This window comes from Aspergillus pseudotamarii (assembly GCF_009193445.1).
Source record: "Aspergillus pseudotamarii strain CBS 117625 unplaced genomic scaffold BDV38scaffold_34, whole genome shotgun sequence".
NCBI lineage: Eukaryota > Fungi > Ascomycota > Eurotiomycetes > Eurotiales > Aspergillaceae > Aspergillus > Aspergillus pseudotamarii.
Window position 1 is genome coordinate 313,315 of NW_022475048.1, and position 17,553 is coordinate 330,867.

A 17,553-nucleotide genomic window follows, 5' to 3' on the forward strand; every position below is an offset into this window, starting at 1 on the left:
ACCGGATGTTGTCTCGGTCTGCCGTTTTCCAGCGTGCATCAAACGTTTCTCCAGTCCGCAAAGGCACATCCAAATTGGCTGTTTTCAGCCAAATCGAATGATCGAGGTGTCATGTTCCTTAGTATCATTCTGTTGAGGGGCGGAATGAGGCATGTCTATCTTGTCATTTGACCACAATAACTATCCTTCCAACTTTCTGCAGAGTAATTTATGCACGTCCAGAGAATGTTTTGCCGTTTGGTATTGGACTTACAATACCGGTTTTCATCATACAGACCAAGCATGTTCGAGCGTTGATTTTCTGTATGATGACAGCATAGGTATGAAGAGATCAAGGAAAAAGCATATGCGGCAGCCCTACACTCCATGCACTCAGAACCGATACCAATCAGCATCGGGGAATGGGCAATAAGCAATGTTGGATAATGTTGTCGGAATTTGGAAACCGGTGGCGGTGGCTAGATTAACGCAAATAATATGAATTGATAGGGAGGGGAGTTTGAGTCCGCATCTGATTTAGGAGTTTTGGCGCATGTTCCCAGCTCAGCGTTTTTGGATTTGTTTTCAATGTACATATATAGAGGTTGCGAAGGTATTTCACTTTCATTACTCAACCCTAGCAGAATAAGCAGGTCGGCAAGTAGCTAAAGAAGTATCGCACCTTGTATTAGATGCATTCGGACAAGACTGGGAATGTTGCTAAGGACTGTCATAAATCCTATCAACCAGGAGCTAGAACCTAGCTAAAATTGATGGAAGGGGCGCCGTGCATGTCACTGTGTTCATGCAATTTCAGAGTGTCACATAACCAAGTTTTTTTAAATCATCTACTGGAATAGGAAATGGAGATAGACATTTGGATTAAGACATGTGCGGATTTGTTCAATAAAACGACCCGCTAATTACACTTCACCCAAAACACTTTGGATCCGAGCCAACACCTCTCGTACAGTATCCTCACTAATAAGCCGTCGGTTTCCTTCAAATTCTAGATGTAGCCTTCCGTTCCGTGGAGTGGCATATATCTCTGGGCGCCCTCGAGGCAGCAGATCATGTTCGTGGACAGTAATCGTGCTTTCGGAGTCTAAAAACTTGAATTCCATTTCATCTTCCTGCTGGAATGCCGTTCGCCAACCAAAGTCGACCACCTGCGCCGGCCAGTCGGTGCAGCTTCGAATAATTTCCTCCATTCCTGGAGACTCATGAGCGGAGTCATCGATGAACTGGGCTTGCAATCGCTGTGCGATAGTCACGATCGTGTCGTTGGGACCGACGGAAGCGATGATTGGCACTTCAGTCATGGTAGGCCCGACGACGTTTTGTAGACTACCAGGGAGCATGGAGCGTCCCGTTACTAGGCGACCACAGATAACATCTTCTTGTCCAAATTGTTGAGAGAGGGCAATGGCACAGGCTGCGTGAAAGAAGGTTGCGCTGGAGATTCCTTCGTGGCGCTGGATGTTGGGCATTGAGAAGGATGTGGTTACTGTCATTCGATCGGAAGTGCTGTATACCGCATCAATACCACTTGCTGGACTCCAGCTGGGGTGGCAGTAGTTCTGGAGTCTTGAGGTCCAGTATGGGAGACTTTGTGCTTTCTTGCGCTCTGTGAACGCTATGAATTGGCGGAATGTAGACTGTGTTGGCAATGACTGTTGATGGTATAGGCCTGCCAAAGTTTGGATCATCATGCCCCAGGTATATCCATCGAATTGGGCGTGTGCAATTCGGAAGACCAGACGATGCTTTCCAGCTTGGTGTCGGATAGCCATAAAGCGCATGAGGGACCGTCCTAACTGGCGCGGTCTCTTGAGATCTTCTTCACAGAGTTCACGAGTGAAAGATTCCACATCGTCATCAACATCAAAGTTATCATAGATAGGCTTGAACCCATCTAGAAGAACTTGCCAGAACCGACCATCTGCTTGAATAAATACTGCACGGAGTATGTCAAAATGATTGACAAGTGCTTCACACGCCCATTCCAGTCGGACAAAGTCAACGTTGTGGGGGAGCCCGAAGATCCAAATCGGCAGTCTCCCAGGGGGGTCCTGCAGCGCGTCTATGACTGCCCGTTTTTGAAAGTCGGTACAAGGAATCACATCCTTGACAATACCTGCATGATCATACAGGAAGGGCTCGACATAATTTTGGAGGAATGTCTTGTGGTCGTCCGTTTTCAGAAACGAGAATGCCGGCTGGAGTTGCGACGCTTCATCTTCCTCCGTCGTCTGCGTAACCAACAAAGCCATCTGGCATAGACGAGGGGCTTTGAATATTTGTGCCACGGTGAGTGAAAGGCTCTGTAGCCGTGCAGCTGCAACGAGTCGCATAGCAGCGATGGATTCACCACCGATACGTAAGAAGTTGCTGTCAGCGCTGATACTGGCAGGTGCCACCCCGAGCACAGAGGACCAGAGGATTTGCAGTCTTTTCTCCATCTCGGTGGATGGTTCACGATGCTTTTGGCTATGAGATTGGAGTTCAGCTAGCCTCTCCAAAGTTTGCGCATTGCCCAGCTCGCGAAGGGCTCGACGGTCGGTTTTGTTTGTTGTCGTCATTGGGATTTGGTCGACTGGAATATAAGCGCCGGGTATCATACTATAATTACGCTTAGCACCGCATCTTTGAATTAGAAAGCATCAGACCTGGGGGAAGCACTTACTATTGAGGCAAACGATCGATAAGCTTCTGCTCCAGGGCTTCCATGAGCCCGGTAAAGGCGGATGGTGTCTTCTCTGATTCTCTGATCCTACCAGCTAGGCTAATGAAGACAGCTAATAGAGGATTGCCATTCTGTGGTCTGATAATCTCGGCTGCAACACCATCAAAGACACTTGCATCTCCTAGGCAGACGCGAACGTGGTATTCAACTTCTGCTAACTCGATTCGTTGACCTCTCAACTTGATCATTCCATCTTTCCGACCGATAAAGTCGAACGACCCATCGGAGTTGTAGCGCAGAAGGTCACCAGTTTTGTATAACGTCCCCGACCGTCCTGGGTGCGCAGACGTGCCTTGCAGGAGCCAAGAGGGATCTTTGATATATGCTGCTGTGGTCTTGTCTGGGTCTGCGAAATATCCTTGGCTGACTGTTGGGCCTTCAATAATGAGTTCACCAATTGCCCCGATAGCGGCGAGGCGATCGGGACATCCTGGCTCAACCAGCCACATATTTGCACCAAATGGCCGTCCAACATGGTTATTATGGCAATCCCTATCGAGGCGAGTAAACGACAGAGCTTGGGCACATTCAGCCGGTCCGTAAATGCCAATCATAGCCTCTACTTGAGGCCAACGCACCACGTCGGACTTTTGGATAGGCTCTCCTCCCATGGCAAGGCATTTAATTCCTGGCATTGATGATGGATCCAGAGAGCGAGCAACAGAAGGGGTAAAGTACACATAATCACACTTCATGCGATTGAAAGCGCCGGGGATATCGTTCCTTCGTTCTGATTCGGACGGAATGCATAGACAGCCCCCACAGATCAGGGTCTGTAGATGGTTGGACCATGAAACGTCAAAGTTGTATGAGACAAAGTCAAATACCCGTGAAGAGGACCGGATATGCAAAATTTCTTGCTGGTGTGTTGCTGCAGATGCAAAATTTTGATGGGTAGTGACAACACCCTTCGGTGTACCGGTTGAGCCACTGGTGAAAACAACTGTTTGAATGGGTCAGTCTAGCTATTTGAAAGGTAAATACGGGACATACCGTATATTGTATCTGATGGATGGGTCTGTGGCAATGGAGCTTCGTTATGGACAACGGGAGAGACAAGGAGGTGATAGCGGTCGACTATCACCACCTTTGCATCGGAGAGACTACGAGCGAGGTCATAATTTTTGGAGGATGTGAGAAGGAACTTCGGATACACTTGTTGTATAACTGACCGGAGTCGCGATTCAGGCTGAGTTGAGTCAATCGCGACACATGCAGCGCCGGCTTTCATTACTCCTAACGCGGCCACCGAGTGCCACATGGACTTTTCAAAGCATAGTGGAATAATCGTCCCTGCTCCGGCCCCAAGAGCGACAAGCTGAGATGCTAAAGAAGTTGAAAGCATATCCAGCTCCTGATATGAAAGCTGGCCGTCCCAAGAGCATATAGCGGGGGATTCTGGCTGCCGTTTGACAGTATCGCCAATAAGTTCATGAACACACCTTTCTCTCACCTGAGAAACTGCCGCATTCCACTGCCACAGCTGTGTAATGTCCTGTGGACTGACAACATTAATTGACTCGACAGTTTCTGTGCTTAAGATGGCTAGTTGACGCAGAACATGTTCAAACTGTGATGCGATCCGTTCCATTTGCGCCACGTCCAGGACATTTGAATCAAAGCTGATCTCCATACTTAGACCATTGTCTTCGGTTAGCTGACACAGGATCATTACTGCATTCGGATTGTAGTCATCCAACTCATCATTAGCAGAACCTATCCTGTTCTGATCAAAGGGACCGTCGATTAGTTTATTGTCCCCACTTTGCTGGGCAGGCTGTACCACCAAGAGGGTGTTAAATCGACTGCCCCGTTCTGTATCCGTATTAATGCGTCGGATATCTAGCAATTCTGTCTGTTCGTAGGCGATCATATCAATGGACTGTTGCTGAATGGCATTGAGAAAGGTTTCCACGTCTTGCTCCCGGTCAAGCTTCACTCGCACTGGGACAGCGTTGATGAGAGGGGCAATCATTTGATCAAGGCCGTACAGAGGGCCCTGCCGCCCAGTGACCAGGGTGCCGAAAACCACATCGTCAGTATCTGTATAGCGAGCAGACAGGATCGACCATGCCGCCCGTATAACTGAAGTTGCGTTAGCAATCACAGAAAGCGTCACAATCAAATGGTCCAGAATTGCTTACTGGTTGATGCCGTTGCATTCCGTTTAGGCCAGTGGAAGCCCACAAACTCACGCCTGACAGTGCTGTCGGCTTTGGGATGGTAGTCATCATATGGTAGGGGTGGAAAGGGAACTGCTTCGGAGGCTGCAAATTGATTCTGCCAATACTCTCGGGCCTTCTCCTGGTCGATGTCCATGATGTGCTTAATAAAGGACTGGAAGGGTGCAAAGGGTGTGTGGTTTACCAGCCCTGTATAGACTCTCGATACCTCCTGGGTCAGAAGGTTCAACGAGTAACCGTCGTAGATCGCATGATGCTGGGTAAGGAGACAGTACAGCTCATTTCCCGCGGATTTTCCGACGATGGCTAGGCGAGTAAGAGGGGTTGAGAGGCCCATGGCTCGTTGGTCTTGCTGGATGTATGTGGACATCCTATCACCCGTCCCCCATTCCAGAGGCTCGCTTACCTCAACCTGCACCAGGCCTTCTGTAGGCGTATCCACAATGCGGTAACGTAGGATAGGAGCTTTAGTTTGACTGACTTCTTCCCATGCGCTCTTAAGGCGAGGTATGTCGACGTTCTCTGTCAATCGAAGGGGAAACCGGGCGATGTACGAAGTGTCACTTTTTGCCGTCATAGATAACAGGGATTTTTGCACTCCAGTACAGGGAAAGACATCCTGGATCTCCGACTTGCTGATATTGCATTGTTGAGAGATATAATCGAGGGTCATTTCTTTGTCCTCTGGATGCTTCAAAAGGGAGAATGGGGAGACCCCGCCTTGACCAGCATCATCTTGATTTGGATCCAACGGAACCATTGCCTGTACCATGTCGCATAGCCGGGGCTGATTCAAAATCTTTTGTACGGTCAAAGAAATACCTTGACTGCGAGCTAAGGAGGCTAAACGCATTGCAGAAATGGAGTCGCCACCAAGTCGAAGAAAACTACTATCGATATAAATTTGATCAGCTGGAACACCGATCACTGATGTCCACCATTTCTGTAGCAAACATTCTTGTTCTGTAGATGGAGACCTGCCATGTGATCGCCGTCCTCCACCAAGCTGCTCCAATGTGAATTGTGATCCAATCTCTCGCAGACGCCTGCGATCTGTCTTGCCGCTGGGAGCCAAGGGCATTGGATTGATCGGGACAAATGTGACTGGAACCATATAGGTGGGCACTCGTGCTGCCATTCTATTCTCCAGATTGTCCGACATCTGGGAAATCCTTGCCGGGTCCGACCCGATAAAGGCTACAAGAGCAGCCCGTCCGGTCACTTCAGGGGTCACTACTTCCGCAGTAACAGAGGCCTCGATGGACATATCAGCAAGGACTTGTCGGAGATGATGCTCGATTTCCCCCAGCTCTATCCGTTGCCCCCGGAGCTTGACCTGGGTATTTTTCCTTCCCATGAAAACTAATGTCCCATCAACCGGGTCGTACTTGACTAGGTCCCCGGTCCTATATAGCCGCCCATCTCTGCCAGGAACCCGACCGCTGGGATCGCCCCTGCGCAGCCAAGACGGGCTTTCAATGAATACAGACGCAGTATTTTCCTTATCCATGAAATAACCCTCCCCAACTAGGGGACCTTCAAGGTATAGCTCCCCGATAGTTCCAAGGGGCGACAGGCGCTCGCTCGATTGTGGGTCGACAACCCATGTTGATACACCGTATCCTTTGCCGATTGGAATCTTGGATGGGATGGGACTGGGAACCTTCCAGTAGAGTGTGCCAACGGAACATTCCGCTGGGCCATAGCAATTGACAGTGGTGACATGGGGAGTCCACAGCGCAAGATCATCATGCGTCGGGGCTTCACCGCCGAGATATATATTTCGTAGCGTTGGGATACAACTGGGGTCAAGCCAGCGAGCTATGGATGGGGTTAAGAGGGTATCTGTCGCTTCGAAACGACGTAAACTCTCTGTCAAATTGCTTTTTCTTTCCTCATCACTAGGTATGCACACTGTGCCTCCGGCTACGAGAGTAGGCAGCACGGCTCCATAGGTCACATCAAACGAGGGTGCAGAAAAGTCGTACATTCTGGTCGAGGGGCCAAGCCTGAACACCGGTTGCTGATGGGAAATGGCACTGCAGAAGTGGCGATGCTGAATGAGAACACCCTTGGGAGTTCCAGTGCTTCCACTCGTAAACACGGCATAAAGCAGGTCCGATGGATGCACGGATGGTAGTGGTGTGGTCTTTTCGTGTCTCTCAGATACCGAGCGCATTGAACCATGGCTCACTACGATAACATGCTCCACCATAGAGGAGCCCAGTAATTCATTCGCGGGTGACGCCAGCATTAGGATGGGCTTCACTTGTTGCACGATTGTTTGAAGTCGTGATTCCGGGAGAGCGGGATCTAGAAATAGCCCAGCACCTCCAGCCTTAATGACGCTTAAAAAGGCAAGAAAGGAGAATCGACATTTTTCAAAGTATAATGGAATAATCATACCTCGACCAACACCCAGATCTACTAGTTCATGGGCGAGTTGAGTCGATAAGTAGTCGAGCGCTTTATATGTCAATTCCCCATCCCAGGCTGAGATGGCAGTGGCTGTCGGCTGGGACTCTGCCCTCTCTGCAATAAGATCATGGATACACAGGTTGGTACTGTTGTATGCCTGCGAGTTCCATCGCCAGATCTGGCTCAAGTCTTGTGTTGTGATCATTTCGAGATCACCGACAGCAACTTGATCGACCTCATGGGATGCCACTTTCCGAAAGAGATGCTCAAAGTGGTGCGCCATTGTGCCAGCTGTCGTATGGTCAATCACTTTCGGGTCGAATGTGAATTGTAGTTGAATTCCATTTTCTAAAAGTGTGCAGCCCACTGAGAAGGCATATGAGCTGAACCCACGGTAGCGATCTCTCTCATTTTCCGGGGACGACTGTTGGGGTGAGAATAAACCGCCCTCGTCCATTTTTGTCTCAGGTGGCTGAATCATGAGAAAGGACTGAAATTGACAGGCCTGCCGTGCTTCGTCGTTGATCTTTTGAATCCTCGACAGTCCGCTCTGCTCATATGGAATCATCTCTGTTGCTTGACTTTGTAAGCCAATCAGCATTGATCGGATAGTTTCATGGCCATTCAACTTCACGCGAATTGGGAGAGTGGCAATGGTGGGAGCGGCCAATCTATCAATGCCTTGAACCGGTGCACTACGGCCGTTGACGACAGTCCCAAACAAAACGTCGGATGAATCAGAATAGCGAGAGTAGAGCAAGGCGAATACTAGACGTATTGTCGTTGACGGAGTAATGTCATCTGTTCTCCAACGGATGTCATGAATGGAATGTTCCAAATTCGAATCCGGATGAGGCTCGTAGGCTGCATGTGGCAGCGCGGGAAACTGTGATGCTTCGAGACCGGCAAACTGCGAGGCCCAAAAGTCGGATTCGGCCTGCTTATCCTGACGGTTGATATACTGTACAAAAGGCTGGAGTGTGCTTAATTCACAAGGGTTTGAATCATGGTAGAGCGATTCCAGGGTTTGCAGGACTAGGCCTGTGCTCACACCATCGTATATTGAGTGGTGCATAGTAAGTGCGAAGGAGAAACGATTTTTTCGCCCTGGAGATGTCATGAATAGACTGGATCGCATCAAAGGTGATCCTAATCTAATCGGCAGCTGCTTTTCCTTTTCGATATAGTCCTGAACTCCTTCCGCCTCAGTCCATACGTTGGTTTCTTCCATTACTACCTGAACCAGCCCTTGACCGGGAAGATCAATAATTCGTGTTCGCAGAATTGGAATCCTCGCCACTGTCTGCTCCCATGCGGTTTTAAAGCGGCCAGGATCGACAGAAGAACGAAGTTCCAGTATGTTTCGACCTGTATAGTCCCCATCACGCTTTGTTGTCAATGACAGTAGGCCTTCTTGCAGTGGTGTGCATGGGAATATGTCTTCGATGCTCTCTTCAGAGATACCACACAGTGTAGCGGCTTGTTGTCGGGCCAGCTGAATATCCACAGATTTGCCTAACAGAGTGAAGGGCCCAACCTGCCTATCCTTGTCATTCGTCGTGCTCTGAATAATAGTAGCCATATCGGCTAGTATGGGCCTCTCAAATACCTGGGCCACTGTCAAGCGTATTCCTTGATCGCGGGCGAGCCCAACAAAACGCATTGCTTCAATCGAGGTACCAAGCCGGAGGAAGCTATCGTTCGCAGAAATCTTGCTCATATCAATCCCCAAAGCAACCGCCCACAAGTTCTGCAATTTGATCTCTGCTGGAGTTGTTGGCTTTCTCTGTTGAACATTGGATTGCACCTGCGTTGTGAACGCAGAACCAATCTCCCCCAGCATCTTGCGATCTACCTTACCGGTTGGCCCAGTCGGAATGCCCGGGACGGGAATGTAGTAAGATGGAATTGCATAACGAGGGAGTGACTTTTGAAGTTTTTCATTCAGGCCATTTGTGATGGAATCTACGTCTTCTGCCACAATAAAGGCCACTAATGTGAGGTGGCTAGTATCCCTCTCGATTATAGCATCCACGACGACTGGTATGTCCGCTACGTCTACACATTGTCGAATATGATATTCAACCTCTTCCGGGGCAACTAATTGGCCACGTATCTTGAGCTGTGCATCTTTGCGCCCGATGAATATCAGGTTACCGTTGCTGTCGTATCGAGCTAAATCGCCGGTTCGGTAGATCCGACTCGTTCGTTTTCTTTCCTTCCCACTCTGGCTAAGGGAGAGAAACCTTGGGTTCTCGCAAAACACCCTTTCGGTCAATCTTGGGTTCCCAATATAGGCCACTGCACATGCTGGTCCCTCGAGAGCGATCTCTCCAGTAGCTCCAAATGGCGCCAGACGATGATGATTGTGCGGGTCAACTAGCCAGCAACGAGGGAGGTATTGGGATTCAACCTCTTCGGAGGGGCTCGCAATTACCCCGGTGTACCATGAGGGCCGAGTGGCAGGGGAAACTGCAGCTAAACTGCATTCAGCCGGTCCATACCAGTTGATAACACGGCACTTGCCGCTCCACCTTCTCACGTCTTCTTCGGTCAACTTCTCCCCAGCTTGGACGAGCGTCGACACAGTAGGCACCGCTTCAGGGCTAAGCAGTCTTCCGGTTGACGGGGTGCAGTGGAGAACATTGGCTTCAAAACGGTTGATCGCCCTGGCCATGTCGCTGAGCCGTTCGGATTCAGAAGGAATACAAAGACAGCCCCCGTAAGCCAGAGTGGACAGTGTTTCCACCGTCGCAACGTCGAAATCGTACGACGCAAACTGGAACAGACGAGACAGCGAGCTCATCGCAAATACTTCACCAGCACCCTGAATGTTTGCGCTCAACGTTCGATGATTCCAAAGAATCTGCTTGGGTTCTCCAGTACTGCCAGAAGATACCAAGACAATGGCAGGGTCAGACATTCTCGGAGAAGGGAGTGGGTTATATGAGATAGGTGTCTCCAGCACCTCCTCGACAGTGAAACATTTCGAAAGCTGTTTTATCAAGTCAACTCGCGATGATGAAGCCACGGCAATGACTACATCGAGGTTTTTGAAGACGGCGCCCACACGATGCTCTGGCACGGCGACAGATTGCAGCAAACAGACAGCGCCAGATCTCAGGACGGCGAGCTGCATGATCGGGACCCACTTAGACTTTTCCATGCTTAGAGCGATTGTCAACCCTTTGGAGATACCCAGTCTAAGCAACCTGTGGGCCAAGTCTGTCGACAGCTCGTCAAACTGTTTGTAGGATAGCTGACCATCCCAGGCATCGATTGCGATCGAATCAGGTTGTTTGCTTGCAATGAAAGAAATCTTCTCGGATACTGATGCCTGCGGCTCTCCCAGATCCTTGGAATTCTTCTCCCAAAATCGAGCAATATCGAAATCCGATGCCGTTTGAACATCTTCAAGCTTTGTGGTTTCTGGGTCTGCGGTGCATAGCTGTCGAAGGACTTTTTCGAATTGACAAGCGATGCGTTGAATCTGCCTGTGATCGAGAATATGATTGTCGAAACTAATGTGCAGCTTCAGCCCCGACCCAGTAAGCTGGCAAATTAACATCAATGGATACACATTAAATGGATCAGTTCCTCGAGTGTCAAGATTCGATGAGAAGCGTCGTGCTTTAAATAACAGACTGTCGTCCTGTAGGCTCTTTCCTTCGGCTACTGGTTGAATTACTAGCAACGTTTGGAATAACGGAGAGTCAAAGTTTTCTACAATTCGCTGAATATTTTGCAGTCCGTACTGCTCGTGAGGTATCAAGTTGATGCTTTGTTGTTGCATTCGGCCCAAGAATGTCTGTATTGTCTGGTCCCAATTAATAGAGATCGCAATGGGTACTGTCGCAATTGTTGGGCCACTACAGCCTTCGATACCAGCCATATTTGCTTGTCGCCCACTTGTTGTGACCCCAAAGACCACATCGTTCGAGGCCACATACTGCGCTTCGAGGATAGCCCACGCTGAACGGAGGATGGTTGATGGCGTCATTCCGGCACGCGGCCAGTCGACCGAAATTGAGTGGTTCATCTCCTCGTTGGCCTGTGGGATGTAGGCTGAGGAGGGAAGGACCGGAAAGTGTTGAAGCTCAGCGTTAGAAAGTTGAGCTTTCCAGAATTCTGCGCTGTCTTTGGTGTCCGTCTTTTGCAAATATTTGATAAAGTTGCGAAATGGCGTAAACTCTGCGCCGCATTGACCAAGATATTGATGTTCAAGTTCATCCAGAATCATATTCAGGGTAGCACCGTCGTAGGTACAATGGTGAATAGTGAGAATAAAGCTTCCTTCCACAATGGCAGCACGACAAAGTTGCACCCCCATCCCCATTGGCTCCCGTTCATCGTCTCGCACATACGTATCTATGTCAGTGCCAAAACGCCACGAGGCATTTTTAATTAAGACCTGAACCAGCCCTTGACCCGGGAGGTCAATTATACACGTTCTAAGGATGGGTAACTTCTGCACGGTGGATAGCCACGCTTGTCGTAGTCGGTCTGGGTCAACAGTGGCTTGAATTTCAAGTACACTCCGCGATATATATTGGCCATGGTTCTTTGCGCCTAATGCCAGAAGGCCTTCTTGGAGAGCGGTACAGGGATAGATGTCGAGAACCTGTTCCTCCGGTATCCTGCAGCGGTGAGCAGCATACCGGCGGCTATCCTCTTTGCCAACGCGTGAGTTTAAAAGAGAAAATTGAGGAACCTCTTCGGTACCACTACTTCCTTTTCCAAGTCGTTTTGACATACTCTCCAGCACGGGAGCCTCAAATATGTCTGAAACTGTAAGCACAGATCCATCGTTGCGGGCCAGGGCAACGAGGCGCATTGCCATGATAGAATCGCCTCCTAGACGGAGAAAATTGTCTGTAGCGTAGATTGAGTCGACGGCTACACCAAGAACTTCTGCCCACAGTCGTTGAAGCCTCTTCTCATTTTCGCTGGAGGGCTCCCTTGCCTTCTTCCGGGATGGCTGCATTGCCGCCAGTTGTTCTATAGTGAACGAGCTACCGATTTGACGCAGACGTCGGCGATCAGTCTTTCCCGTCTTGCCGATGGGGATTGTGGCAATGGGGATGTACAGCTTCGGAATCATATAAGGCGGCAGCACTGTCACCAGATATGCTTCAAGTTCGTCGACTGGCAACGTGGGTTTGCTTGCTATATCCCGGGGGCTAAAGAAGAGAGCCAGGCAGTCCTTGTCGCTGAGTGATGGAGTAAAGATCTCTGCGACAGTTTTGACCTTATTGCTTCCATTGAGAAACTCCTGAACGAAACGCTGGATGTCCTCAAGGTCAACACGTTGTCCTCGAAGCTTGCGTTGGGAATCCTGGGTTCGACCCAGGAACAGAAGGGAGCCAGCTGAGGTATATTTGACGAGGTCCCCCGTTCGATACAGTGGCCCATATCGCCCCGATACCTTCCAATGTCCCTGTTGCAACCAGGAAGGGGAAATGAATTGCTTTCCATTCAGGGCAGGACCACAGCTCCCTGTATAACTGGCGACGATCGGACCCTCGATGCATAGCTCTGCGATTGCCCCGACCGGAGCAAGAATGTTAGGATTTTTGGGATCGACGAGCCAGGTACAGGCTGCCTGACTTTTTCCAATGCTTCCTGACTGCCATTTGTTGGGATCAAATTTATATGAAGTGGCTACGCACGCCTCAGCTGGCCCATACCAATTGTACACGACGTTCACATACTCAGACCAGTGAAAAGCCGTTCTCTGTTGCAGCCTCTCACCCGCAAAGGTAATCGTCTTTAATGACGGTACGTCCTTAGGCGCAATGGATTCTGCAACAGATGGTGTCAAACAAATCCAGTTTGCATTGTAGTGAACGATGCTTTCGGCCAGTCGATTCGTCCGTTCAGATTCAGATGCGATGCAAACACAACCACCTGCAACGAGAGCCGAAAGTGTTTCTACTGTGCTGACATCAAAATCATATCCTGCAAACTGGAAAACCTTGCTGGTAGATTCAATCCCAAAGCATTTTTGCACCGCCGCAATGTTGCTTGATAGCGTCCCATGGCTCCATTGAATAGGCTTTGGCGTTCCAGTGGAGCCAGATGTAAAGAGTAGAAGTGCAGGATCAGAGGCACGGGGCTGCGGTAACGGCAGACCTGGACTGTCTTCAACGTGAATTTTCATCAGCTCATCATTAGTAGCAATAGGCGCCATGCCAGTAAAGGAACATAAGTGCGATGCGGTCGATGTTATGACAAGTGTTGGCTGCAAAGCATTGACAATCTGGCTGGCTCGTTGGCCTGGAGTCGGCGCAGAAACAGGCAATGCGATGCATCCAAGTTGAAGAACAGCGATCATGGTGATAACCAACCAGGAAGACTTTTCGAAGCTCAGCACAACGATAGATCCGGGGGTAACCCCATACTCTCGCATTCGGCATGCAAGAGCAATCGACTTTTCCTGCAGCTGTCGGTATGTGAGCTTGTTATCCCATGCGTATATGGCCACCTCTCCCGGTTGGGTAGCAGCCCGCTGCGCAATCAGAGACGTTATACACTCAGTAGCGCCAGGCGGAAGATATCGGTTCCATGCCCAGATGTCAACAAGATCCTCGCTAGTCAAGGGGCTGAGCTCTCTTAGCTTAGATTGACCGAACCTTTCTGAGCACATTTGTCGCAATACATGCTCAAACTGCCGGGCCAACCGCTGCACCTCGTCTTCGTCAATAGCCCCGGAGTCGAAATTGATCTTGAGCTCTGCACCGGATTCTTCCAGTTGGCATATAATCATCACTGCGTAAGGATTATAGTTCCCTATACTGTCACTTTGACCATCCTTAGCTACTAGTACGGGGTCACCTTGCCTGTGCGCTTCTAAGATATTTGGTATGGACACAGTATGTGCTCGGGAGAAAAGACCTCCAGGTTTTTGACTCTTCCCATGGTGAGCTGGCTGGACGACCAGTAGCAGCTCAAACTGGGCGGCTGCCTCAATGTCCTCATCGATCCGCTGAATGTGCTGTAAGCCAAACTGCTCATATTCTGTCGTTTCTACCATCTGCCTTTGAACTTGCTGCAGCAGATCCTCGACGGTCTGATCCCAGTTTAACTTCACCCGCACAGGAACTGTGGCAATAGTTGGTCCCGCGATGCGTTCAATATCCGGCACAGGGGCCTGCCGACCACTGACGGTAGCTCCATACTTTACATCATCTGTATTTGTGAACGATGCTAGCAGTATCGCGAGTGCAGATCGAACCACCGAAGATGGAGTAGTGCCTGTACGGGGCCACTGCAGCCCACTAATAACATGGTTGAAGTCGAGCTTTTTCTTTGGAGAGTATTTGGAAGATGGAAAGACAATTGCATCTGACCCAATGAGCTGATCACGCCAAAACTCTGTGGCCTCTGCGGTGTCCATGGCCATTACATGCTTGACAAATGGCTGGAACGAAAGGGGCGCCGAGAAAGCTTGATTCGCCCGATACGCCATTTCAAGAGTATCCAGAATGAGCATTGTGGTCCATCCATCGTAGATCGAGTGATGAATCTCCAATGAGAAACGGGGGTTTTCATTTTCAATTATCCCGGCCCGACACAGTGGTCTCCCTAAATATGAAGCTTGAGAGCTGGTGGTCATAAAGTCGCGGATATACTCATATCGAAGCAATGTCACTGGGGACTTCACAACAACCTGAACCAGACCTTCTCCTGGTAGCTCGACAATCCGAGTGCGCAGAATGGGTGTTGCTGCACCTGTGTTTGCCCAGGCTCTCTCCAGCTGCCTCATGTTAATGTCTTCTGGCAGGTCAAAGACAGTGCGTGATGTATAGTCGGCGCTAACATTTCTCGCACTGACCGCCAACATCCCTTGCTGTAGTGCAGTACATGGATAAATATCCTCAATCTCGCCAACCTCGACCCCACACAGTGTGGCAGCCGTTTCACACAAGCTCTTCTTGCTGCTCTTCCCCGTCAGAAGGGAGAACGGGACCACAACCTCGCTCTGCACAAGACTTTTGACTTTGGTTGCTAATTCGGTTAGAATTGGAAAGGTGAACACGTCTGCAACTGTTAAAGATAGCCCTTCCTGCCGCGCTTGTGCGACCAGATACATGGCGGTAATCGAGTCTCCGCCCAGTCGTAGAAAGCTATCACCTGTGCTGATTCGATCAACCTCCAGCTCTAAAACCTGGGCCCAGATGCGACGCAGCTGTATTTCCGCATCAGTTGTCGGCTCGCGATACTCGATGGGGGATACGATGGATGATTGAAGCTCGACAATTTGCTTCCAGTCCAAAGCATTGCCCATTTCCCGCAGTCGTCGTCTGTCAGCCTTACCAGTTGAGGCCATTGGAATGACATCGACCGGGAGATACACGGTAGGTATCATAAAGGAAGGTAACATCTCACGCAATTTTCCTTCAAGGCTGTCCATCTGGCGCTTGACCCGTTCTCTATCATCTGATTGAGCCTGAACAAACAGAGCTAATGACAACGTGTCGGACCCACGCGGCATAACCACGTCTGCAATCACGGTGAGATCTTCGTCTAGACAGGCACGGACGTGATGCTCAACATCACCAATTTCCACTCTTTGACCTCGAATTTTAAGTTGCGCGGCATCTTTGCGGCCCATGAACATGAGCCTCCCGTCGGGTTTGTATTTGACCAAATCCCCTGTTCTGTAGAGTCTGCCTCGTCGACCAGGAACATTGTTATTGCCTGCCAGGAGCCATGGAGGGTCATTAATAAATGCATCAGCACTCTTTTCGGGGTCCGATAGATACCCCTGACCGACTAGAGGACCTTCTAGGAACAGCTCGCCTGTCGCACCTGGGGCGGCTAATTTGTTGCTGTCATTGACATCGATAATCCATGTGCAGTGACCAACTCCCCTGCCAATATCCGGACGACCTTCGAGATGTGAACTAAGGAGGGAAAAAGCACATTTAAATGTACATTCCGTTGGGCCATATGTATTTAGCAATTTTACCTTGTCAGCCCAGCGGGTGATGTTGTCTCGGTACGGCATCTCTCCACTCAACAGAACCGTTTCGAGGGTAGGTGGAATGGGGTTTATAGTCCGTAAAACAGTAGGCGTCACATTAATCAATGTGGCCCCGAATGCAGTAATGGCAGCGGACAGATCGTTCAACATATCCATCTCGTTGGCAATGCAAATGCATCCTCCCGCGCAGAGGGTGTGCAGGAAGTTGCTCCATGCGACGTCGAATGAGTAGGGGGCAAAGTCAAAAACCCGCGATCTTGAATCAAAACCCAACTTCTTGCCTTGGTGATGGACGGCACTGCGCACGTTCGCATGGCTGATGCATGCACCCTTGGGTTGACCGGTTGTTCCACTTTCTGGGTTAGTGTTTCTTTCTTTCTAGCGCATGACTTGGAAATTACATACGATGTAAAAGATATATAAACTATATCAGATGGGGAAAGGACCGGAAGTGCATTCGTCAGCTCCTCAGTCTCGTTGTCGAAAAGGGCAGCATCCAGCTGCAGGATGACAGCATCCGCCAGTCCAGATGCTCTGGTGGTATGCACTGGCGACGAGATGATTACTTTCGGTTGTGTTTGCTGCACAATCGAGCGCAACCTTGTATCTGGCTGCGTAGCATCCAGCGCAACGGCCGCACAACCTGCCTGGATGATTCCCAACATGGCCACGCAGGTCCATCGCGACTTGGAAAATAGCAAGGGAATGCTAGACTGGCGGGGAATCTGTAAGGCAGCCAGACGTTGGGCCACGCGGCGCGACAGCGCATTCAGTTGAGCATACGTTAAATCGCCATCCCAGGCGCACACAGCCAAGGCATCCGGATGCTGGACGGCAATAGTTGCAATCAGATCATGCACGCAGCCCGGCACAGTCTCTGGGACTTCAGCATTCCAGCTCCAAATTTGATCAAGACCCAGGGTATGGGACATCGTGGCGAAATGAGATTGTTAGTTGGAGGGGATAGAGAGAATCAGTGAAGGATTCCTGTGTCATTAACTGCTGCAGAAGAAAAGAAAGCCTGGATGCCCAAAGGGAACCATTTCCTGACAAGACCCATCGAGGCAGAAATTTAGGTGTCAGTTTCACATACCGTCAGCCACCGAAAAATGAGAAGCCACTGGCATTGATTGACGGATGCAGAAGCAACCTATAACCGGTTTAGTTGGCAATCTTCACCACCTGCATATTTTATTAATAACCAAGCATGGCATTTGGCAGGGAACTATAACCAAACCCCC

General features: G+C 49.8%; 1 protein-coding gene across 1 annotated transcript; it reads right to left on the reverse strand.

The window, feature by feature from the left end:
• Positions 1-902: 902 nt before the first annotated feature.
• Positions 903-17,244, reverse strand: BDV38DRAFT_293919 (uncharacterized protein; the record flags this gene model as incomplete). Its single annotated transcript, XM_032062377.1, has 5 exons — positions 903-2,601; positions 2,666-3,668; positions 3,719-4,810; positions 4,870-16,664; positions 16,718-17,244. The coding sequence occupies 5 exons, from the start codon at positions 17,242-17,244 to the stop codon at positions 903-905; spliced, it is 16,116 nt and encodes a 5,371-aa protein (XP_031912573.1).
• Positions 17,245-17,553: the final 309 nt, after the last annotated feature.